Source organism: Terrapene carolina, unplaced genomic scaffold, assembly GCF_002925995.2.
Source record: "Terrapene carolina triunguis isolate 2854851 unplaced genomic scaffold, T_m_triunguis-2.0 Scaffold95, whole genome shotgun sequence".
NCBI lineage: Eukaryota > Metazoa > Chordata > Testudines > Emydidae > Terrapene > Terrapene triunguis.
Genome location: NW_020664446.1, coordinates 18,566,589 through 18,590,876, shown reverse-complemented (window position 1 = coordinate 18,590,876; position 24,288 = coordinate 18,566,589). Strand labels below are relative to the sequence as shown.

The 24,288-nt window shown below is 39.2% G+C and overlaps 1 protein-coding gene across 8 annotated transcripts in view; it reads right to left on the bottom strand.

Moving 5' to 3' along the window:
- Positions 1 to 24,288, bottom strand: part of TACC2 (transforming acidic coiled-coil containing protein 2) — a 142,497-nt gene that overhangs the window by 17,068 nt on the left and 101,141 nt on the right. For 2 of the 8 annotated variants that reach the window (XM_024216993.3, XM_024217002.2), the window contains 7 exons: positions 21,584 to 21,644; positions 18,870 to 19,077; positions 14,475 to 14,536; positions 13,445 to 13,560; positions 11,872 to 12,043; positions 10,267 to 10,407; positions 9,190 to 9,279 (listed from right to left, as the gene is read on the bottom strand). In XM_024216993.3, the coding sequence (XP_024072761.2) occupies positions 9,190 to 9,279; positions 10,267 to 10,407; positions 11,872 to 12,043; positions 13,445 to 13,560; positions 14,475 to 14,536; positions 18,870 to 19,077; positions 21,584 to 21,644 (850 nt within the window). The remainder of the gene's footprint in view (positions 1 to 9,189; positions 9,280 to 10,266; positions 10,408 to 11,871; positions 12,044 to 13,444; positions 13,561 to 14,474; positions 14,537 to 18,869; positions 19,078 to 21,583; positions 21,645 to 24,288) is intronic. The other 6 variants (XM_024216996.3, XM_024216994.3, XM_024216995.3 and 3 more) reach the window with 6 other exon arrangements.

Sequence of the window (24,288 nt, the reverse complement as noted above, 5' to 3'; positions counted from 1 at the left end):
GGCCTATTATCTAATCCTCAAAACATCCCTGTCAAACAGGTGAGTATAATTCTGATATTTACCAATTAGGACACAGGGAGAGATTAAATAACTTGCCCAAAGACACCTAGTGAGTCTACAGGACAGTCAGGATTAGAACTCAGAACTTCCCCATTCCTAGCCTTGTGCTAATCCCACCATCCCATGCTGACTTGGCATCATGTGTTAGTTCATCCATAAATTTATGAAGCTGTTTCCTCACCTTAAAATTTTATATTGAATAATTCAAGTATAATCTGTTTCTAAGTATCTCTCTCTCTCTCTCTCTCTCTATTACGGTTGTTTCATTTTTAATATTAGAACATACAGTTTATCATTTTCTTTTATTTATATAAACTTACAGACATTACTATGGTGCTTATTACAGTTGTTTTCTATTTATTAGGGTCAGGTGAAAAATTCACAGCAAATAAAGAGTTCAATAATTTTTTCTTATATTACTGTTCCAGAATGATCCCAAAGCAGAATGCAATTTTCTCTTATTATTCTAAATTATTTGCTGTGTTGTGTCCACTAGTAATATCAGCTCTGTACCTCATTTGTTGCAAGTACTGAAACTCAAACTGCATTAGACTAGATTTGACACAAGTGATATGGCATGTCCCTGTTCTGACTGGATGAGTGTACTCTTACTATCATGTTTCTGCTCTGAATATTCACTTTTCTGAGTTTTAAGTTTGTTTTCCATGATTATATAATATTTGTCCAGATTCATTCTCCCAGCAAACATTTCCAGCAGTTAACTTGTTTGCCAGAAGATTAATGGAAAGCAAAATCAACAAGTTACAGAAATACACTAAAAAATTATTTAAGAAACTGAATGAACATCTGAACAATCTTTTACCCAGCTCTGCTATTCATAGGGTGAAGGATAGCTCAGTGGTTTGAGCATTGGCCTGCTAAACCCAAGGGTGTGAGTTCAATCCTTGAGGGGGCCATTTAGGGATCTAGGGCAAAAATCTGTCTGGGGATTGGTCCTGTTTTTTGAACAGGGGGTTGGACTAGATGACCTTCTGAGGTCTCTTCCAACCCTGATATTCTATGATAGTGGTATCGTGTATTATGTTCATCAACACTAACAGCATACACATTACAATGGAAACATTCTCAGGGAGAGAGAATTTAAAGCCAACTGGTCAGTAATGTTTATGACCAGCATATAGGAGCCAGGGAGGAAGGGAAACAAGTCACATTAACAAAACTAAAAGCTACAATTAGAAAGGAACAAGGAGTTACAGCATTAACATTTCTAACAATCGAACACTGTTTTTCTTTGTTGAAAAGCAGTATTTCATATGGTAACGTCCACCTTTGCTTTATATGTTCTTGATGCACTTGACAGCTTTGTCAAAGAGAGAAAACAATATTAAATTGCAGAAACTCAGACTTCAGATCAACAATTTCCCCAGATGCTCAGCTACAGTCTTGGATATCTGAAAAAATCCATGAAGGGATTGTCTTGTTTCACAGAAACTCAATTTTAGTCAGTGGAATTCACCCTTTAGGGCAGAAAGTCCCCTGAAGAACAGGTGGAATTAAAGAACCAGGACTGTACTTGAACTGCAGCAAAATAACATATCCCAAACCACCATAGTGACATCACACTTAAATAGAATGCAATGATAAGGGATGTAACTTATTGCTCAAATGGCTCATTTGCTCTTAGAAACAAGCATATTGATGATAATTGAGTGTTTTTTCAAGGTTCTCTTAAACCACAGCAATCCAGATAAAGAAGAAAAATTTCTTATGCCACATTTGTACCAAGTACTGTATTATCAATGAGCTTCTGCAGTACAAAAAGCTTGCAGCACTTCACTCAGCTCAAGTAGTTCCCCTCCACAGAGATTAGCAACCTCATCTGACATGCACAGTATTTCAAATTCTGATACATCATCATTTGACATCAACTCATCTCTATTGGTCAAACTTTTAAAACCAGTCCTTCCATGTAAACAAAAATGCCACAACGCACAAGAATCTGGGTACAGACTATGTAGTCATTAATAACTATTCCTCTCTGATGATCCATCTGTTATTCTCTTCTCCGATCCATATTACAAATCTCCATTTCACATTATGTGCTACATTTGCATGCCTTTCCTACTGAACGATATTTCAGATGTCAGATCACTCCCATGACACACTCTCCCTCTTGCTCACGCCCCATATATAATAATCAACTCTGCGTCCAGTACATAATCCCCAAGTTGCATTCTGGCGTATATATGTTTTACATCTGAACTAACTCCGAATATTGTAGATATAAATCTGTTTTCACAGTAAAGTATTCTTTCCTCCTCCTTCCAGATGAGCGCTTTAGTAAAATTATTTTACTTAATTAAGTGTAAATATATCTATACACATTTCTTATATATAGGCACGGTGTCCCTGCATGGTATTTTAAAGCTCAGCTTTGAATTTATGCTAATACTTCGCTACTGGATGATCACACTTTCCTTAGGACAGTAAAAATGGTTTTAGGACCAGATTCCATTGCTGGTGTGATACAAAGCAGCCAAAGCACAGGGTTAGAATCTGGTCCATGATTTTTATTTTTTGGAAGCCTATTGTACCCTCATTGCACTTTTAGTAACATTGATGAGATATTCACATGCACACACAGATTCATATATAGTTTTTCTACTAAGGGACTTCCATTCTATTCAAAAGGAGGGAAATATTTTTCTAAATCTACTAGTGACTTTATGTGAACTGATGGAATTCTGACCCTATGTTTCACTTCTGTCCACACTGAAATATAGAATGAAGTAGTCTATGAAATACCCAGCTTTAAAGTTCACACATCCTCTCTATATGTAATAATTTAGTCCCTTTAACATTAGTCTTGATTCACAGTTACTGGAATAGTGTCAGTAGTTCTAAAGAGCTCTGAAATCACAAAGCAATAAGTTGCATTATATCACTTGCAGCTGAAATGATAAGGGAAAGTATGTAATGTTCAAATTCTAGGGCCTGTTCCTCTCTCCATAATGTCCACAGCAATCGATCCTGTTGATATCAACACCACATACTGAGGAAAGAAAGTCTCTACAAGCTTTATGGTGTGACTGAGATATGAGCCTGCTTTTGTACAGACATAGTAAAGGGGGACTTGTCAAATAATTATTCTATAAGATTATGATTAACAAAGAGGTATCTTCTCTTCCTTTGTTCTCAATTCCTCTACTTGCGTATCACTGTCCTATAAGAAAAGAGGGGTGCAAAATCCCAGGTAGTTCCTTTATAGGCCTTTCTGAGTTCCCATGCCACACTGTGTGCTGAACAAGCTATTTTAAAATTTGTATATATGTGACAGTTTGTACAGTAAAACTATAGGGCCCAGTATTGTGGATTCAGCATCTAAGAATCAACACAAAAAAGCCAGGCAAAGTGAGTTTAAATAGGACAACTAGCTAAGGGATTTACAAACTATAACATTTCACACACGAAGATCAGCCAGTAGGAGTATCATATTGACTGGCATGGCTGCCCTCGCTCCTTTTTTTAAAGCTTAAGGGGTCATTGAACTCTTACTTTTGATATTTGGGAACCAAACACAATCCTTTTCCTCCGGCCACCTTTCCTGCACTGGGATTGCAAGCATGCAAAATAACAGAAAACGAGAAGAGGCACATGACCAATTCCAATATAATTATCAAATGCTAAATCAAATCCAGTTGATTCACTGGTCTTAACAATAACACCAGCATACGTTCTAAGCCAGGGGTGGGCAAACTTTTTGGACCGAGGACCACATCGGGGAATAGAAATTGTATGGAGGGCCTTGAATGCTCACAAAATTGAGGTTAGAGTGCAAGGGGTGTGTGTGGGCTCTTGGGTGGGGCTGGGGATGAGGAGTTTGGGGTGTAGGAGGGTGCTCTGGGCTGGGACCGAGGGGTTCGGCGGGCAGGAGGGGGATCAGGGCTGGGGCAGAGGGTTGGGGCGTGTGGAGAGGCTCAGTGGTGTGGCCCCCGACCCAGCGCCCCCCAGAGCGGGGCCGAGCCGCGTGATGCGGCCCCGACCCAGCGCCCCGGCCGGAGTGGGGCCAAGCCACGTGGTGCAGCCCCGACCCAGCCGGAGTGGGGCCGAGCCGCTTGGTGCGGCGCAGGGGCCGGCTTAAAATGGCTCGCGGGCCGGATCCAGCCCGTAGGCCGTAGTTTGCCCACTCCTGTTCTAAGCACTATACTGTAGCCCATATTCTGAAATAAATAATGATACCTCTCAATATAAAATAGTTACTTAAGTAAAGTACATTTCAGAAGTTCTGTTTTCATATTATAGATATATATTTTACACACTCACACACATGCAAAAAATAAAAATTCTTCAGTGACCCCAGTCATTCAATAGTTATGATAAAATCTACCATTTATGGCTAAGTTCAATATTATTGGGTGAAAAAAGATTTGTTTTATCTCCTCATCAAACACAAACACAAGAGAGAAATTAAAGACAACTTTGGACTTGAATGTATACAGGGTAGCAGTTGGTCTCCAGTACACCCTATATCTGGAGTGCAAAGGACAGCTTTAATGGTCCATGCCTTTTTTCATCTCTAACTCCTATGAGCTCTTCACACTTCTTTAGTCTTAAAAAATGTATGTAGGCTACAAGAGGATCTATGTGACTATGTCAAGATTCTTTTCCTTTCCCTTTTCAACACTGGGGATAAGTGCTCAAGTAGCCCAGGAGTTCACTTGTTTCTATTCTCTCCAAAGCAAAAATACATGATGAGCAAAGGAGGAGGGTGAGGAGACTCTCTCTATGCCTCCCCTTCCCCCGCCCCTAGCAGAATGCTTTGTGGAAGCTGTGGCAGAGAGTGGTTGGCCAATCCACTGGGACTTCAGCACAGCTGGAATTATGGGGCTACTACCCAAGGAAAATGAGCCCAGGCAAAGAGATGTCAATTTGGGAGGAGCAGGGAGAAAACTGCTATGCTATTTATTTTTCAGCTCTCTGAGCCTCAGACATAGGATGACAGAGATGCATGACTCTTCAAATACAGTACACTATACTGAGTACAGTACTCAACGATTCAATAGCTCAAGTACTTGTGCAATGGTGTGGAGTTCTTCTACCAGTGGGTTTCATATGCCCCTCTGAACTGAAATCCAGGAGATCGGACTAATTGATCATGATAAATATGTGGGTCCGCCATGGCTGCGTTGTCTGTAAAGGAACACAACTGTGGAAAACTCCCATTAAAAAGGAAGCCTAAACATTGGAATTGCATCAGTGAATGGATGAATTTTCTGTTAAGCGAATGAAAGAAAAAAAAGAGACTGGGAAAGAGAGTATCAATCTTCAGATGCAGGGGACTTTGTCTCTCTCAGCCCAAACCAGTGGATGGGGACAGCAGGTTTGTGAGGACATTGATAACCAGCCTTGACTAAAGCCCCAGAACTTTATTGTTATATTTTCCTGAGGTAATGGTTAGAAAGCCTTAGCTGTGGTAGCAGGCACACGCACCTACTTTTGATACAGACGGGGTGGGGGACAAAAAAGCTGCCAAGATAATGAAAAATGTCTGAGAAAGGGGGAAGAGGAGGAGATATTTAAAAATGCTTCATCTGTAACACTGCAAATGGTCACTGTTTCTTACACTCTGTTAGATGCGTCATTGATATATTTATCAAATGGTGCTTTTGTAAAAAGGTGAAAAGCCAATGAACACATAATCCAATCTAAAGTTCAGAAACTTTTAACTACTGTAAAAACTCTTGGGAGTTAGCCATCTAGATCAGGTGGCCTTTCCACTAGTGGGCTCATATGCCCATGTATTTAGGGCCCTAATCTTGTAAACTTCTATTCCTACCCATTGTTCCACTGGACCCTAAAATTGCCCTGCCTACCGGAATTATCCTATTAAACCTATTTAGGAGTGACTGTTACTAGTCCCTGGAATATTATCTTGCAAACCAATTTCATACAGCACCTAAAATGTTGCAAAAGAGTGTAACAGATACCTTTTTGGATTTAAATTTTCCTTTTTAACAGCTGAGAAAATGAGAATTTGACCAATAAAACTACAGTATTCACATAAAATAATACTGTCAGTACTATGAATTCAGCACCTAACAACAGTACCAGCACCACTAATAAGGTAAAAAGTTAATTAGGGTAATTACAGGCACAGGGATTTATAAATCACTGACCCTTACACAGAAGGATTAGATTCTGCAGGGGAATTAATGTTACATGTGGGTCACTGAAATCTTAGTGTAAGTAACTGGGAAGCAAATACATTTCCTTTGTTGAGCATCTCTTCTAGAATTCAAATATTTAATTAGGAATGTGACCTGATACACCTTGATTTACCAACTACACTAATCCCAGCTCACAAAAGAATTCAAAGTAAACAAAGATATGCATGGGCACTGAAATGAAATGGAAGAAATTACTATAATCTTGACATAGAAGTATCCATTTAGCTGAACTGAGGTCTGGCTTTCCTTTTGCAGCAATATTTTCGCACTCACAAATGTACTTTGGGCAAAAAGTAGAATAATCACACCTTTTAACTACGTGATTTATGCTTCCACTCAGGTTTAACTGTGGGCCCAAAAATGTGGGCCCAAATTTTGCAAGCATAACTGTGTCAGAAAAAGGAAAGTTCTTGTCTGAAAACTTACCCCTTAAAAGTTTTGCTACCTCTGTCCTCTCAAAACAATTATGTATATTGCTTCTCTTTCTGCCAACACCCTTTTTCCGTTGGTTTCTCTAATTTACACAGGAGAAGTGCTTATTTCAACTTCATAGCTTTACATGTTACCTCAGCAATTCTTGAGCGGCTGACACAGACTTTTCCTGAGACCTGTCCTGCCTACACAAAAAATGGGAGTTGAACACACAAGTTTGTTCAACAGTCCTAGACTGTTCAGCCAATCAGTGTTCAGCCATCTTAGCATGGGCAGGCTGAAGCCACGTTTCCTAGTAAAAGTTCTTTTTCTTTGACTGTTTTCACTCTCATTTTTCAGTTGTATCTGAGAAGACTCCGTCTGCATTGTTTCCATCTTTGGAGACTGAAGAAAAAGGGCCCTATCCTGCTGAAGTCACTAACAAAACTCACACTGATTTCAGGAGGTCAGGACCGGACCCAACGTCTACTCTCACAAAAGCCCCTCTTCATCTGAATGAAAAAGACTAATTCCTACTGCCCAGTAATATTATGATTCAAGTGTTATCTTTTTTAGATTAGTACTTAATGCTTGAGTTTCTGATTTAGATGTAACTTAACCACTGTGAAAGGTAGTTTTGTTTTTATTAAAAAGGTGTTGCAAGGTTTTACATCTATATGCACAACAGTTATAAATATATTGATACCACATTAAGAAAATAATCAGTGCCTTTCAGAAAGTGTTCCTGCCAGCCACTATCCTGTCAATCCTCAGTAGCCTCTGGATTTAAGTCACTGCAGTCATCTGGTGTATCCTATTATACCTAATCTACATTGAGTCCATCGGTCACTATAAGACACTCAGTGTTAGTCACAAGGGTTATCATCATGGGCTAATTTGATATTAGCAACATCCACTTAAAGACTAAAGTTAACCAAGGACAAAAGTCCTTCCCAACCTACCATGACATCGGTATCATTCAGCTAAAGACATCACTATGCTTTAGTTATAGATGTATATATAAAAAAACCAACACATTTTTCAGAATTTCAGATCAGTAAGACTAATCGCAAGTACTTTACTCCCACTGGGAAAATGCCATTTATCATTTCAACCCTTCCTATTTATTCCATCTGTTTCTAACTAGAAAGTTGGGCCCAAACCTGCTATCATTCAAGTCAACAGTGAAGTTTCCCACCGGCTTCACTAAAAACAGGAGCCCACATACTTAGAAACATTCATATTTCCACAGGGAATTAATTACTATCATTTTATACCATTCATTACACTAAATGAAATAGCCATTAGTCACTTAGACAGTTGCATCACAGGCCACTATTTACCAACATAAGCTAAACGGCTCAAAATTATTCTAATTGGCCATCAGTTAATCCATAAAAGTACAGTACACTATCAAGAGAGACTCACTTTTATGAACCAACTAGCTTATGATTGGTTAAAGCACAGATCAAGTCTAATCTCTGAGCCAGTCAAAATGCAGTTATGGTGCAGCGCACAGCTGCCACTTAAATATTAAAAGAATTAGTTGGGGCCCTCCAATGACTTATTTATTAATCATTTAGTGGAAGAAAATAAAGGTCACTGGAGAATGACAAGGCAGAATAACATTCTCCTGATATGGAAATAAATGTCTCATGTCAGCAGGACACTGTTGTCCTGTCAGCATTCCATTCAGTTGATACCATTTTCGAAGTATACCACCAAGGTAAAACTCGTGGGGCTGTGGTGAGCTTTTTATTAAAAGCACCATAAGGGTTTTCCTAGATTGGTGCAACGTTTTGTACTAAACATCAAAGATACTACATCAGAGATAACATTTCTGTCTAGTTTCAAACACAGGGGAGACCACATGCATCACTGGAGCAGTGTCACTCTGATGATGCATCACACTGACATGGCACTAGCCAGCATGCTGTAGAAGTATCAATACAGAAAATTTTTAGATCTTAATGAATAAAGAGAATTTATGCAGGGGAGGTTCTTTCCCTTAAGAGCCTTTAAGGTCATTCAGAATCATTTGAATCCCCTTCTTCAGAAACCTGAAGTGTGGGTAGATTGAACTTTTCAAGTTTTAGGGTCATTAGATCTCATGCTTAAATGACCTGTAGAAGGCAAAATGCACCACTAGACAGAATTTGTAATACTCTATTCAAAAGCTTTCTTATTTTTTTTGCCAACAAACACTTTAGACCAAATCCTGATCTCAAATAAAAAAACACATGGTCATCTAAAAGGCAGATTTTGGCTGTCCCCTGTTTTATATGACTGCCTTTTGCCTCCAGATCTTCAGTTAACTTTGGAAGTAGAATTGTTCTGCGAGTGGAGCAGGTGACAGCATTTTTGTGTAGAGTAAGGCTATCAGCATGCTCTTTGGTGTCATATGTACTGAGGTGCACACAGCTTCAAACGTCACTCAGAGAGACTTAGTTACCTTGTTGTTAAAGAAAAAGCAGCACTCTGCTTCTTAATCTGTGCACACACACACATATTGCAGGCATAAAACAGATACCTCGGTATCTAAGGAGCAGAAAGAAGACAGGGTAATCTGTCTGGCTAGCGTCAATGCTTCTATCCTCATTGCAGCAAACTCTAACTCCTCCTGTCAGATGGTTTTAAGCAATCCACAGAAAAAAAATGAATTAAGAACATGATGTAAATGTTTTACACACACAGAGAATGAATGCTGTATTTTAATGTATCATGATAACAATTTTTGGATAACACACATTCAGTGTTCCTTTCATGATTAAAACATCAGCAGAACACAAAAACAAGTTTTTAGGTAGTTTTGAGATAGCTATATATAGAAACTCTTTCACTAGGGACTAAGTGTTAACAACTTTTTGGGTGGGATAAATGTTTTCCAATTATGTTGCCCAATAAGACAAAATTATTTCTTTGTCATGTTAACTGATTTTCCCTTTCATTTATTCACTGTATTTATGATTGCTGACATTTTTTATTCAACATTACTCAGCAGTGTTGAAATGTAAATCTGCCATCATACATGTAAACCTACTTTCCAGAGAGATTTCCTTTTGTTAGAGGAAGCCAAGTCAATTACAGGTTAAACACAATCACAAAAACAACACCTGACTCTCATTTTACCTGGTTTTAGCACCAATGTAACTCCACTGATATTACTGGGGTTACTCTGAATTTAGCCTGGTGTACCTGAGAGCAGAATTAGGCCCTACATCTCTGAAACTGTCTCTGCGTTTACTAGCTCACCAAAGTAAAGTGTATTCAGTCAAGTTAATTCTCCACATTTAAGATTGAACACAGGGCTCAGAATAAGAGTTTTATTTGATAATATGTTGTACTACAACAAAGTTAGTGAGATTATCTAATTGAGACTGTTCAGCAGTGTTAGAACACAAGAGTTAAAGAAACTAACTTATTTGTTCTGAGAGTTAAGTCCAAATCTCACTATCTCTTAAAAGTTTCTGAAAGGCAAAAGGAATTTTGAAGAGGGCTGAATTTTTCTTTAACTTTTTTTTTTTTTTAAGATAGTGAAATGTGTTCTCTACTGGTGTTTAGACAAACTTAAGAAAGGAACACTGGTATTTACGTTTCTGCTACAAACCTGAAGTTTCTGAGCAAATACGGGGGGGTTCTTTTCTGCTAAGTCAGGTTCTAGATATTCAAGCTGATCACATATTGATGTTTGATGCGATATCCTATTGAGAAGAGCATCAGCAGAGACAAAGGAGTCCTCAGGAGTTGTCTGAAGGGTAAGGAGGATACAGAACAAATAACAGAGGCTGCCAAAGTGGCTCAGGCTGAAAACCGTATATTTGCTTCAAACGTTTGTTTGCTGCCTTCAGTAACATTTTCTTTCTGGCACACATGCATAGCTAATCGGAAATAAATATAATGGAAGTTGGTTATAAATTAAAAATTTGAGAGTGAAATAAATGATGGTTAAAGCCTCTAAAGCAATGGTTCTCAAACTGTAGTCCATGGACCACTTTTAGGTACTTCTATGACAATTGTCAGTCAGTCTTCTGTCAGCCAGTTGCCATGTTGTGTTTGTCTTAAAGCAGGGGTCGGCAACCTTTCAAAAGTGGTGTGCCGAGTCTTCATTTATTCACTCTAATTTAAGATTTCGCGTGCCAGTAATACATTTTAAATGTTTTTAGAAGGTCTCTTTCTATAAGTCTATAATATATAACTAAACTATTGTTGTATGTAAAGTAAATAAGGTTTTTAAAATGTTTAAGAAGCTTCATTTAAAATTAAATTAAAATGCAGAGCCCCCCGGACCGGTGGCCAGGACCTGGGCAGTGTGAGTGCCACTGAAAATCAGCTCGCGTGCCGCCTTCGGCATGTGTGCCATAGGTTGCCTACTCCTGTCTTAAAGCAATGAAACTTCCTGTAAATTGTAGCTCAGTCCAGGGTTCTCATAGGAGTTTCAGAGGTTTCTTTGACCAATTCAACTAAAATGATCCCCAAACAACGTTTTGCACTCACTACAATGTGTCTTTTTGTTCCTTTGGGGTTAACTCAAATTTGCAGGTGCTATCAAGGTTAGAGAGGTCTCAAACACACAGGAGGTCAGAATCACAGTGTTCACCTGTTGAGATTAGAGCAATGGAAGCTCCACTCAATGAGCAGAGTCTTCAGGCTAATAAATGTGAAATCCTCTGCTCAAGGACAGGATCTCAAAAGCACAGATACACAATGTACAGAGATGTAACTAAGCAGCCATGCCTGCTGCATTTATAAAGTAGGTGTATTTTAACATTGTCTCCTTAATACTGTCGTTCTTCCTTATGTGACCAAGTGCTGCGAGGCCGGTTGTTAAATTGGGGTTTGCTTGGGAAAGCTGGGGGTCCTTCAGAGAATCTATCCACAATATTCAAAATTTTGAGAACCAGTGCTCTAAAGTCTAGAAGCAGCTATGGCCTTGGAAGTAAGACTCAAAGTCTTTACACTGAGTCCACTGGGAACTGGACTGAGTTCAAAAGTGCAGATTTCTAACAAAGTCTCTCACTTCCAGTACTGCATAACATCAAAACAGTTGGCAATTTATCAGAAAATGAGAAATATCTGTTCATCATCTATTAATGCTAAAACTCATAATAACAGATATGCTACATTCACAAAGCAATTCTGCATATTTTCATACAAAATCCCAGAGAAAACACTGGCACAGCCTATATATCTACGTGTCTTATACATTACTTACTATTTCAATGGTGTCTGAAGCTGTTCCTAAACTCATGGGCTCCAGTTCTTTCTGTTTTGATTTGTCAGTCAACTGTAAGTGCAGATCTTGGCTGGCGGTTAGAACCCGGGAACCTGGGTGTTGTATTTTCATTCCAGAGGATAGCTGGGCTTCACTTTCCTCGAAACTTGACCTGGGATCAGATAGATAGTGTATATGTTTTCAGATTAGGCTAGGAGCCCAGTCTCTACTAAAAACACAGCAAATCCTCTTCAGTTAAACTGTCACATTCTCATCTTCACAAGAGCTTGATAAATTAGGATAACTGACATAAGGTTGAATTATAGCAATATATCTTGCAAGATTTTGAGGAATGTTTTCAAAGTAGTACCCTGGATAAACCCTGTACTACTGGATTAGATCAGTGAGAAAATGTACAGCCTACACATCACTTTGCCCTTATTTCTCACTTCTACATAAATCTCTATCAAATGACAATTTTTGTTCTGTAGCAGCAGTGTAATCCCCCTGGGACAATGCCATTTCTAAAAATAAACAAAAACCCTTAAGATATATCATTTAAAAATGGATTAATTGTTCAGAAAAACAAGTTTAGGAATGCCAAATGAAGAGTTACAATAATAGGGACATACTGTATATACTGAAATGAAACTGCCCTTAATATTGAAGAAAAAACTGTAAGTAGTGAACCATAATCTACACTGAAGACACAGCATAGTCTTTACTGCAGACTTTAAAGTAATCATCAAGACTATGCAACAGAAATATAAGTCCTGATTCTCCACTCCATTACTCCACTGACTGGTGTAACAAGGGACAGTTGGACTCAGTGTTCCCTCAAATTTTTTATATCCATGTGTGGAATGAATTTTGTTATGTGCACCAATATGGAGGTGATGTGTGGCAGGGGTGGGGCCGAGGGGTTTGGAGTATTGGAGGGGGCTCAGGGATGGAGAAGGGGGTTGGGGTGTGGGGGTGGTGAGGGCTCCAGCTGGGGGTGTGGGCTCTGGGGTGGGGCCGGGGATCAGGAGTTTGGGGTGCAGGCTGCCCAAGGGCTGGGGCGGAGGACTCCCCTCAGCCCTCTCTCCGCCGGCAGCAGCTCCAGGGCAGAGGCCCTACTACCCGCCAGCAGCAGCTCCGAGGCAGAGGCGCTTCTTCCGGCTGGCAGCAGCTCTGGGGAGAGGTGCCTCTCCCCGCTAGCAGAAGCTCCGGGGCCAGGGGAGAGGCCTGTGGCAGCCCTGCGCACCCCAACTTGCTCCCCTTCCCACCCACTCCCCACCTCTCTCCTCTCCAGGCCCTTGTGGCTGTGCGCCTGCGCAGAACTTTATAGCCTGCTGCGTGGCCGCGGAGCTTAGGGGAAATTTAGGTGGGACTCCATACATTTAATAGATATAGATCTGTGTTTTAAAAGAAAACAGAGAAAAACTAAAGCACACAACAAAAGCACTGTCTGACTGGAAATAATTTTACTGTTATCCTTTTCCTAACAGTCCTTTTATTATTAAATGATTTTTGTTTGTTGTTTGGTGGTGGTGGTGGTGGGGGGGGGGTGTTGTTTTTTGCAGTGATGTACCCTGAACATGGAGTTGTAGAATCAGATAGTCTGACTGGAGGAGATTTGACTGGACTTTCCTGCTGTGCATCAAATACAAGGTACAAAGATTGTTTCTTCGGGGTGCTGCCATCCTGCTGTCAAAAGAAAAGGAAATAATTATCAACCAACTTTCCATTCTCCGTTAAGGTTAATTCATTGCCTCAAGTGACCCAGTGACTGAGAAATTCCATTTCTCTTTTAGAGCTGATAACCTATGTTCTGCAGCATAGCACTCCCTATGGTGCTAAGACATAGTGGATGTAATAAAAGCCACTGACCACAGCACAGACTGTGCAGTTCACAATTTGTATTAGTTCCTCCACTGTCATTTGGGATTAATTAGAATTCAGGTACTATCTAAGTTCTGCACCTGTTCTTTTTGAATGGATTATATGGCATTCGCTGACAAAGTGTTATCAAAAATTTAATTGGAACCTTCTTTATCTCATCAGATTGAACACTCAAGAGTCTCCACATTAACAGACTGTTTCATTCTTATAAGCACTGTGGGAAATTCAGACATCTGAAGCTTATTAATACTATCTAATTAATCAAGTGAATACAAGTTAGGCAAAAAATGTTGATGTTATAACTTTATTCCCATATTTTAGAGTAAGTCTTTATTTTGAAGAGAGTGCTCATCATTTCTTTTCATAAAAGTTTTAGCCATGGTTTTGGAGAGAAAGATTTCCATACACTGTTTGGTAACCCAACGTATAGTGCTCTGCACCTGCTATGGCTTAAAGTATTGAATACCTTTACATCTCCAAGAAGTGAAACTAAACCTCAACATTAAAAAGATTAAATAACTTCTATAAGGATAGGAACAATAAAGCATGTGCAATTTACCTGACTACGCTGACTAGAAAGAACCGTGTTTACAATCTACTGCAGATGTACACTAATTCACTGTGTAGCAGGGAACTATCCATACAGTATTATCATAGCAATACATAATGACTATCGCGTGTAAATAAATGTAAATGAAAATTTGAGACTGAAAACTTACCGGCAAGGAGGAGCCTATTTTCTCCATGTATTCTATTTCATATGAGTTGCCATATTCCAGGTCTGTAACAGAAACAAAGAGAAATGTTCCCATGCATGGGGGGGAAATATAATTTTTGCATGTGTGAATAAAATCTTGGCAACTCGTTGCTAATTGTCACTCAGGGTCTGCTGCTTTACTATTGATGCTTTTTCTAATAGGCCCTACAAACAAAATACACAGAGACAACTGTGCCTTGATTTTGAGCTGTCAATCAACTGAAGCCCCATGGCGTATCCAAAGGCAGAATTTGGTGCAAGTCCTTTTGAATCAATTTTCCCGTAAAACTCCAGGTTAATCTTTGTTCAGGATTCCATTACAGACCTCAGTGGCTTTAGTAAAATTGCAGAACCCTGTGAAACATGCCAGTACATGGTATCTGAAGTGCCATGTCACATTACAACTCTTTGAAAATATTTTGATGTAGTCTTGATAGCTATTTCTTCCTTTGAAAGAAGGAAGATTTTGCAAGATGACAAGTAATCAAATGATTCCACTCATAGTAAAACCATGCCGATTTTAATCAGGAACTATTATGATCTTATTACTTGAGATTAAAAAATGGATAAGCTATCCATATGCTCATCTGGTGACAGATAGCACAGTAGCATAGATACACTTATTTTCAAATTTTAGTTACAAGGGACAGTTCAAGGCATGAGTATTTACAGAGAAGCCCGGCCCTAACCTCTAAAAAACCTTTTGTTGCACTACTATTTCAAATCCCTTAATTATTCAATGAGAATTAACAAGCACTTCTTGCAAATCCTGGTCACTCGACAGTGAGCTGATATAGACACATACACAGGCAAAGAAACTGCTGACAGAACAGAAGATAAATGCAACAAATACAGGGTATTGGGACTGATCATGCAAATAAATAGAGTCCTTACATGAGTAGTCTCATTAAAGGCAATAGGACAAAGGGATAGGTACAACAGATGTATCTCAGATTTTGCATCTAAATCCAGTCACCATTGATGTTCAGAGAAACATTCTAACACAATGGTGAGTTTGTTTCCTGAAGATACAAATTAAGGATTTCTGTTAAATAATATTCTTGTCTCAAAATTGTTTATTTTTATTCAGTTCTGTATTTTGTTATGTTCCACACAATAAGTCGGTTTTCTTCCTAATTCAGGAAATCACGGAATCAAATGCTTAATTCCATTTCTGTATAGTAAACAACAAGTGTCTTGGATTTAAGCATGTGCTTAAATACACTTCCTGAACTGGGATGACATCCTGAATAAGAGCCTATGTCAGGTAAGTATTTTTAAAATAAATTAGGCTGTTTTCCCCCAAGACTAGTGTAAATGTCTTAATTGTTTTGAAAAGTGAAACTCTCACTATGAAAACAATATTAGAGGGTATTTGTGCAGAAATTCAGATGGGAAAAATGCCCACAAATATTGTGAACTTCTCCTCTAGTTAAAAGTCTCTCTGGGTGTAAATAGCATGTTTTTGAAAATCCATGCATTTCACAGGCCATCCATTTAAGAAAAACAGCTGCAAAATAGCAATAGGTGAAGTTTAGGATATTGTATCCATTAATTTTTTGCTGAAGGGAATCATGCTATAGCAGGTTTAGTCAGAGGCGTAGCGAGCGCCCTCCGTACCCTCCAACCGGAGGGGGCCCCGCAAGGAAGGGGGCCCCTAAAAGTGGCAAAATAAATACCGCATTCCAGTTTCTGCATTGTAAGGGGCCCCGCCCGGACATATGTTCGGAGGGGGCCACCGTTTGGAGGGGGCCACGTTCTTTGTTGCTACGGCCCTGGGTTTAGTAAATTCAGACGCTTGGCATCCCATGGTCTATTTTTAATGGTAACAGGAATTCAAACGGGAGGAAAAGCCTACCATATGAACTACATGCTTCTTTCTAGCTAGAGCAAAAAAACAAACAACACACAAATAATGACATTAAGAGTAAAATGAAAAAAAATAGAACCCGAGGAAGAAGTTCAGGAGGAACTATTAACTGCAAGGCAAAACAACATCAAATGCTTTGAAATGCCTTTCTCCATTTGTTATAACTTTGTATATTACAGTAAAGTCTTACAAACTGGTTCTTAAACACTGGGAAACAATCTGTTACAATATATACAAATGCTCTTTACAGCCAGGAGACATACTGTCAGTGTCCTCTGCTGGCACTGATAATAACAACTCTACATCTGTTTAATCCCCACTCTTGCAGCTGTAATCCATAGCGTTTGATTTTTAGATTGATAGATATTTAACCCTATTTGACACAAAAGACAGTTTGTGGATTGAGGTACATCAACTAGAAACAAAACAAATAACGTGGTTCATTAAAGATTATTCTTTTGTATCACTGCTCTCAGTGGTTTCAAACACATAATTATTGTGGATGGCAAAATGGAGGGCAACTCCAGTGTATTAACAAAGTGCCAAAGTGATATGAATGAGTCTGAGTACTATGTATTGTTTGACTGCAGAGATCCATCCATCCATCCATGATAGCTCAGTGCTAAACCCAGGGTTGTGAGTTCAATCCTTGAGGGGGCCACTTAAGGATCTGGGGTAGGGTGACCAGACAGCAAGTGTGAAAAATCGGTACAGGGGGTGTGCGGTAATAGGAGCCTATATAAGAAAAAGACCCCAAAATCGGGACTGTCCCTATAAAATTGGGACATCTGGTCACCCTAATCTGGGGCAAAATCAGTACTTGGTCCTACTTAGAGAAGGCAGGGGGCTGGACTCAATGACCTTTCAGGGTCCCTTCCAGCTCTATGAGATAGATAGGTATAGATATATCTCCAGATGTTTAAAGGTAGCTCTTGGTTACAGGAGGACAGTCACAACAGTATCAAGAGTGGTATAAACTGCTGTATTAAGAAACATCTCTTGAATTACTTAGATTTCTCAAAGCAGCATGAACAGAACAGTCAATGGAAATCATGATTATTTTAAATGATCTCAAAAGAGGAAGCATTGTTGATTATAATTAACATGTAATCTGAAAGTCTGGACATACCACCCAGCATACTTCCAAAGCATTTAATTAGGAATTCTGTTCACTTTCTGTTACCAGTCTGAGAGCTGAAATGATGGTTTTAGTGCATCCATACATTATGTTGTTTGTTCAAAAAATCATTTTTTCTTTAAGGAGGAAACATTAACATCACACAATGCAGTCATAAATAGATGCATTTAGTTATAATTTAACAACAAAAATGAATGGATTATTCAGATTGAACCATCTGAACAGGATATCCAACAGATCCCATGAAAGCCCCGGATCCTGCATACACTTATGCATGTGCATTTGAGTGTTCACATGAGCAGTCCCATTAAAGTGAGCAGAATTACTCACATGCATCAGGTTAAACTCGTAGATAAACTGTTTGCAGGATTGGGCCTAAGAGCCTAAATCCTGCAGTCTATAATCATGCAAAACTCCACAGATTTTGCCTTAAATTGTTCAATGATATTTTAACAGTACATTGGGCATGTGGGCAGAAAAGATCAGGTAATGATAATGGAAATAGAGCCAACAAGATCAAAAAGGATCGTAAGATTTTGAAGTAGTAAGTCCCCCAACCATAAACTTGAAGTTGGAAATTGGTTAGTATTTATTTATACATTCATTTATCAGATGTACCCTTAGGGTAAAACCTGCAAAGACTTACTCCTTCATGTAGTCTGAGGGAAGGCATGACTACACATGCAAGTGAGAAATACTTAAGTGGGCTAGGTTCTGATACTTTCACAGTTCATTAATAATAATATAAAATAACCTAACAATCTTGCAATTATTTGCCTCATAAAAAAAGACAGACATCCTTCAGGACATGGAAATGGGGATGAATACTGTGCCTGTGAAAGATAACGGTCATACATCACTTGATATTGTGGGGTTTTATATTTTTCTTATGCTTGAAGAAAGCTGGAGCCTAAGAGTTAGGAGAGGTGATATGTAGTCAACAGACTGATGACCAGATCCGAAGCTGGGACCTTCAGTACTGAAGCACAAATCTCCATCCCCTGAGTTAAAGTACTAGAGGCCCAGCAAAACCAAAGGAAAGCCTTCCACTGATTTCAGTAGCCTTTGGATTGGGTCCTAAATCCATTAGCTGGGAGGAACAGCAGACCACCGTCCCCTCTGATTTAGGCACAGCAGGGAACACGTCACATGCTCTGAACAGTAGATTATACTTACAATTAAGTGTACTGAAAAAGAAAAATTTAGTCATATATTGCTCTGAAGTGCTGCCCCTGTCCTCTCTGCAGCTGAAAATAAGAGTGTTTCCAGTCTCTTTCAGTTTCCTCTCTTTGTCTTTTCCTTGATAAAGAAAACATTGACTGGAGCTGAATGGTCATTTATAAGCTTACCCTCTGTAGGGGAGCTGAACTTGGTCTCATTTACAAATGTAGATAGATCGGATGGTTGTGGGTAATCCTGTTTATCTGTATCCAGATCCACAGTCATGCAAGTCCATTTCTGACTGGTTACGGAAGAAGCCAGTTTTTCCTCATCTGTCGCATGAACCACGGTGGATATAACTGGGGGTGTTTCTGGAGTAGGCAGTGGAGTGGAATCCTGCACAGAACAAATGTTAACTGAATCTATTATCTTTCATTACTTTGTTGAGCCATCAGTTAGAAATATTTGTCTGAATTCTTTTGTCTATCTTTCTCCCCACCCCCCTTTTGCTGTTTTAATTCCATGCTACTTACTACAGCTCCATATAAAATACTTGAGGAAAGAGACCCAGCTCATATCTGTAGTATTTGGAATTACACCAGGAATAACTTGTCTCAATAATTAGACTCTCTTTATCCGTACAATGAAACCCTTTTATAATGAACACGGATACAGTAACTCCTCGCTTAACTTTGTAGTTATGTTCCTGAAAAATGCGACTTTAAGCGAAACAACATTAAGCGAATCCAACTTCCCCATAAGAATTAATGTAAATAGAGGGGGGTTAGGCTCCAGGGAAATTTTTTTCACCAGACAAAAAACTATATATTATATAGATATACACACAGTATACATTTTAAACAAACAATGTAATACTGTTCACAGCTATGATGATTGTGAAGCTTGGTTGAGGTGGTGAAGTTAGAGGCTGGAAGAGGGAGGGATATTTCCCAGGGAATGCCTTGCTGCTAAATGATGAACTAGCACTCGGCTGAGCCCTCAAAGGTTAACACCTTGTTAATGTAGCCTCTCACACAAGGCAGCCCGAACACGAGGGAGGGGAGATAGCATAGCAGACAGAGACAGACACACACCTTGTGTGTGGGGGAGAGAGAGAGAGATGCACACTGCCCCTTTAAGTAAGCTGACCCACTCTTAAGTGCATTGTCTTTTTAAGTGGATCAGGAAGTTGAGACAGCAGCTGCTGCCCCAAGCTCTCTCTGTCTCTCTCGGTGTCCCCTCCCTGCTCTATATGGAGAAGGAGTAAGTGGGGTGCAGGAGCAGGGGGTAGGGAGACACCCTGACATTAGCCCCTCCGCCCCTTTCCCTCCCTGCACAGCAAGCAGGAGTCTCTGGGAGCAGCTCCAAGGCAGAGGGCAGGAGCAGCACATGGCAGTGGGGGGAGGGACAGCTGAATTGCCGATTGATAGCCTGCAATTGATAGCCTGCTGGGCAGCTGCAGCACAGGGAATTTAGGGGAGCGGGGAGATGATGGGGGGCTGCTGGTCCACCCCGGTTACAAGCCCCCACCAGCTAGCTGCAATGGGCTGCTCTTCCTGCAAGCAGTGGACAAAGCAGGCGGCTGCCAAACGACGTTAGAAGGGAGCATTGCACAACTTTAAATGAGCATGTTCCCTAATTGATCAGCAATGTAACAACGAAATAACGTTAACCAGGACAACTTTAAGTGAGGAGTTACTGTACTGCAAAGCTGTGTTGATGAGGTAGAATGAAAATCCTGACTTAAGTGTACTGAAATGGGCCAACTGCAATTCAGTTGAGGTGGGGAGGGAATTGGGGGGAAAGACTTCAGCATACAAGGGATCCACAGATTTTCTTTGCTGTCTTTACTGAACTTTTTTTTCATGCTATCTTTTCCATGGCATCATTTACGGTGTATGTGTAAGTTTCTAGATTCTGTTGATGCAAGTAAAAAAGATGAGGTTATTTGGAGTTGATGGTCATGCATATGAGCTCAGAGATTTTCAGGAGTTAAGACAGAAATATCTGCGGTTGGAGATCAGTACATGACGTAAGTGGCACACAAAATGCATAGTCTCCTAGGAATTCAAGTGTGATGGCCAGGGCAATTGACTTTTAGGGATTGTCTGTATGGTGAGTTAGTGCACGGGAAGCCAGGGCTGTCTACAGTGCACTAGCTTGCTGCTGGACAAAGCTTCCATACTAAATGTTTTGTAATGTGCTTTGAAGTACTGCTGTTTGAAACACTACACTCACCATGTAGATTAGCCCTGACACTTCCCTTATGGTAATGATCTCACATAACACAAACATGGACCTCAAAGGTCATGAATCCTCCCCCTGTCTCGATAATGTCAGCCAGCTTAAAGGGAAGGTTAGGATACAGAACGTGGGGGGTAGACAATGGCATGAAAAGAAATGTCCCAGATTAAAGTAGTGAGCCAAAGGCTATTATCTCATACATGGCACAGCCTTTGTTAACTCCTCCGCGCAAGAAAAGCCACCCACCAGTGTTTTAAGATGAAAAATATTATTTCTGTTCACATACTCTACAGAGTAACACGCTTGCATTATTTATACTTTTCTTTCAGCATATCATTTTTATTTGTGTACTTTACAGTTTTCTGGTCTAATAGGTTAGATGAATTCTTCTGAGTGCTAATATCCTAAATATATTTGTTCATTACTATACTTATAAGATAGGACTTCCCAAAGAGTATTTCTGAACAGTCCAACTGGAATTCCTAGGACAAATACCCGGTCTAACTGGCATTGTACAAATTAATCTTAAAACGGGAGAAAAAAAATTAATAAACCTTACCAATGCTTACAACTATTCAAATATAACAATGTTACATCAATTTACTTTCCTTCTACAAGCAAAACTAATGACCTATGTCAAAACAACATAGCACTTTACCTGAGAGGGCGCATCCGAGAGGGGAGATCTTTTTGGTGACTTTTTCACCCTAAATGTATCACTAAAAACAAAGTTAAAACAGTAAATATGGCATACAAAAGAGAATCAGCAGCATATAACATTTAGCAATACAGAGCTAAAGAAAATACTACCTCCTCTATAAGCCCTCCTGCTTTAAGACATCTTCCATTACAAAGCAATACCACTGAAAAACATGCTTTAAGTATTGCTTTTTATCATGCACTTTGGTACAGGACTTCGTTCCCTAAACCAGTAAGATAAACTAAGTAAGGGAGTTGAACAGCAGGATTGCCATGTGTCTAAATTCATTCAAAAAGACTATTCAAGTCAAATATTGATAGGGAATGAGGATTACCCAGTGGTTAGGGCACTAGGATAGCACTTGGGAGACCCTGGTTCAAAAATCCCCAGCCCCATCACAGACTTTCCTCTGTGACCTTGAGGATGTCACCTAGCCTCTTTGTGTCTCAGCTGTAAAACGAGGATAATAGTACTTTCCTATCTCACAGGGTTATTGTGAGAATAAATACATTGAAGATTGGGGGTTCAAATACTACGGTAGAAGGGGCCGTATATGCACATAAGACAGATAAGAGATTAATTTCCTTGCCACATGTCAACAGGTTTTTGATGAACTGCATATGAAGGTTTGTGGCAGGATATGCACATTGCTCCTAATTTCAGGACCAGATAATCGCATTAAGTTCACAGGGATGGGAAAGGAAATCCCACAAACTTGGACTTTCATGGTAAAGATGAATATATTTACTCACATGGCAATACTGCTTCAGGCTCTTCTAAATCCCAGAACATAAACTGCCAATACAACAGTTTTAACTAGGGTTGTTGATTAATCGCAGATAACTCACACGATTAACTCAAAAAAATTAATCACGATTAAAAAAATTAATCGCAATTAATTGCAGTTTTAATTGCACTGTTGAACAATAGAATACCAATTGAAATTTATTAAATATTTTGGATGTTTTTCTACATTTTCAAATATATTGATTTAAATTACAACACAGAATACAAAGTGTACAGTGCTCACTTTATATTACTTTTGATTACAAATATTTCCATTGTAAAAATGATAAACAAAAGAAATAGTATTTTTCAATTCACCTCATACAAGTACTGTAGTGCAATGTCTTTGTTGTGAAAGTGCAACTTACAAATGTAGTTTTTTTCGTTACAGAACTTCACTCAAAAACAAAACAATGTAAATCTTTAGAGCCTACAAGTCCACTCAGTCCTACTTCTTGTTCAGCCAATCGCTAAGAAAAACAAGTTTGTTTACATTTACGGGAGATTATGCTGCCTGTTTCTTATTTACATTGAAAGTGAGAACAGGCGTTAGCATGGCATTTTTGTAGCCAGCATTGCAAGGTATTTACGTGTCAGATATGCTAAACATTCATATGCCTCATCATGCTTCGACCACCATTCCAGAGGACATGCTTCCATGCTGACAATACTTGTTTAAAAAAATGCATTAATTATATTTGTAACTAAACTCCTTGGAGGAGAACTGTATGTCTCCTGCTCCATGGTTTTACCCGCATTGTGCCATATATTTTGTGTTATAGTAATCTAGGATGATGACCCAGCATATGTTGTTTGATTTAAGAACACTTTCACTGCAGATTTGACAAAACACAAAGAAGGTTTCAATATTAGATTTCTAAAGATAGCTACAGCACCAAGGTTTAAGAATCTGAAATGCCTTCCAAAATCTGAGAGGGATGAGGTGTGGAGCATGCTTTCAAAAGTCTTAAAAGAGCAACTTTCTGATGCAGAAACTACAGAACCCGAACCACCAAAAAAGAAAACCAACCTTCTGTTGGTGGCATCTGACTCAGATTAAGAAAATGAACGTGTGGGTCTGCACTGCTTTGGATCGTTATCAAGCAGAATCCGTCATCAGCATGGACATGTCCTTTGAAATGTTGGTTGAAGCATGAAGGGACATAAAAATCTTTAGCATATCTAGCACTTAAATATCTTGCGACGCCAGCTACAACAGTGCCATGACAACACTTTCAGGTAACATTGTAAACAAGAAGCAGGCAGCATTATCTCTTGCAAATGTAAACAAACTTGTTTGTCTGAGCAATTGGCTGAACAAAAAGTAGGAATGAGTGGATCTTAGGCTCTAAAGTTTTACATTGTTTTATTTTTTAATGCAACTATTTTTTGTACATAATTCTACATTTGTAAGATCAACTTTCATGATAAAAAGATTGCACTACAGTATTTGTATTAGGTGAATTGAAAAAATACTATTTTTTTTGTTTTTTACAGTGCAAATATTTGTAATAAAAAATAAATATAAAGTGAGCACTGTACACTTTGTATTCTGTGTTGTAACTGAAATCAATATATTTGAAAAATGTAGAAAACATCCAAAAATATTTAAATAAATGGCATTCTATTATTGTTTAACAGCGCGATTAATCATGCGATTAATCGCGATTAATTTTTTTAATCGCTTGACAGCCCTAATTTTAACCCTTCAAAGCATGGTGTTTTCCAGTCAAAGACGTGGAAAGGAGAATACCCACACATGATCATGTACACATCTACCCTGATATAACGCTATCCTCGGGAGCCAAAAAATCTTACCGCTTTATAGGTGAAACCACGTTATATTGAACTTGCTTTGATCCGCCGGAGCGCGCAGC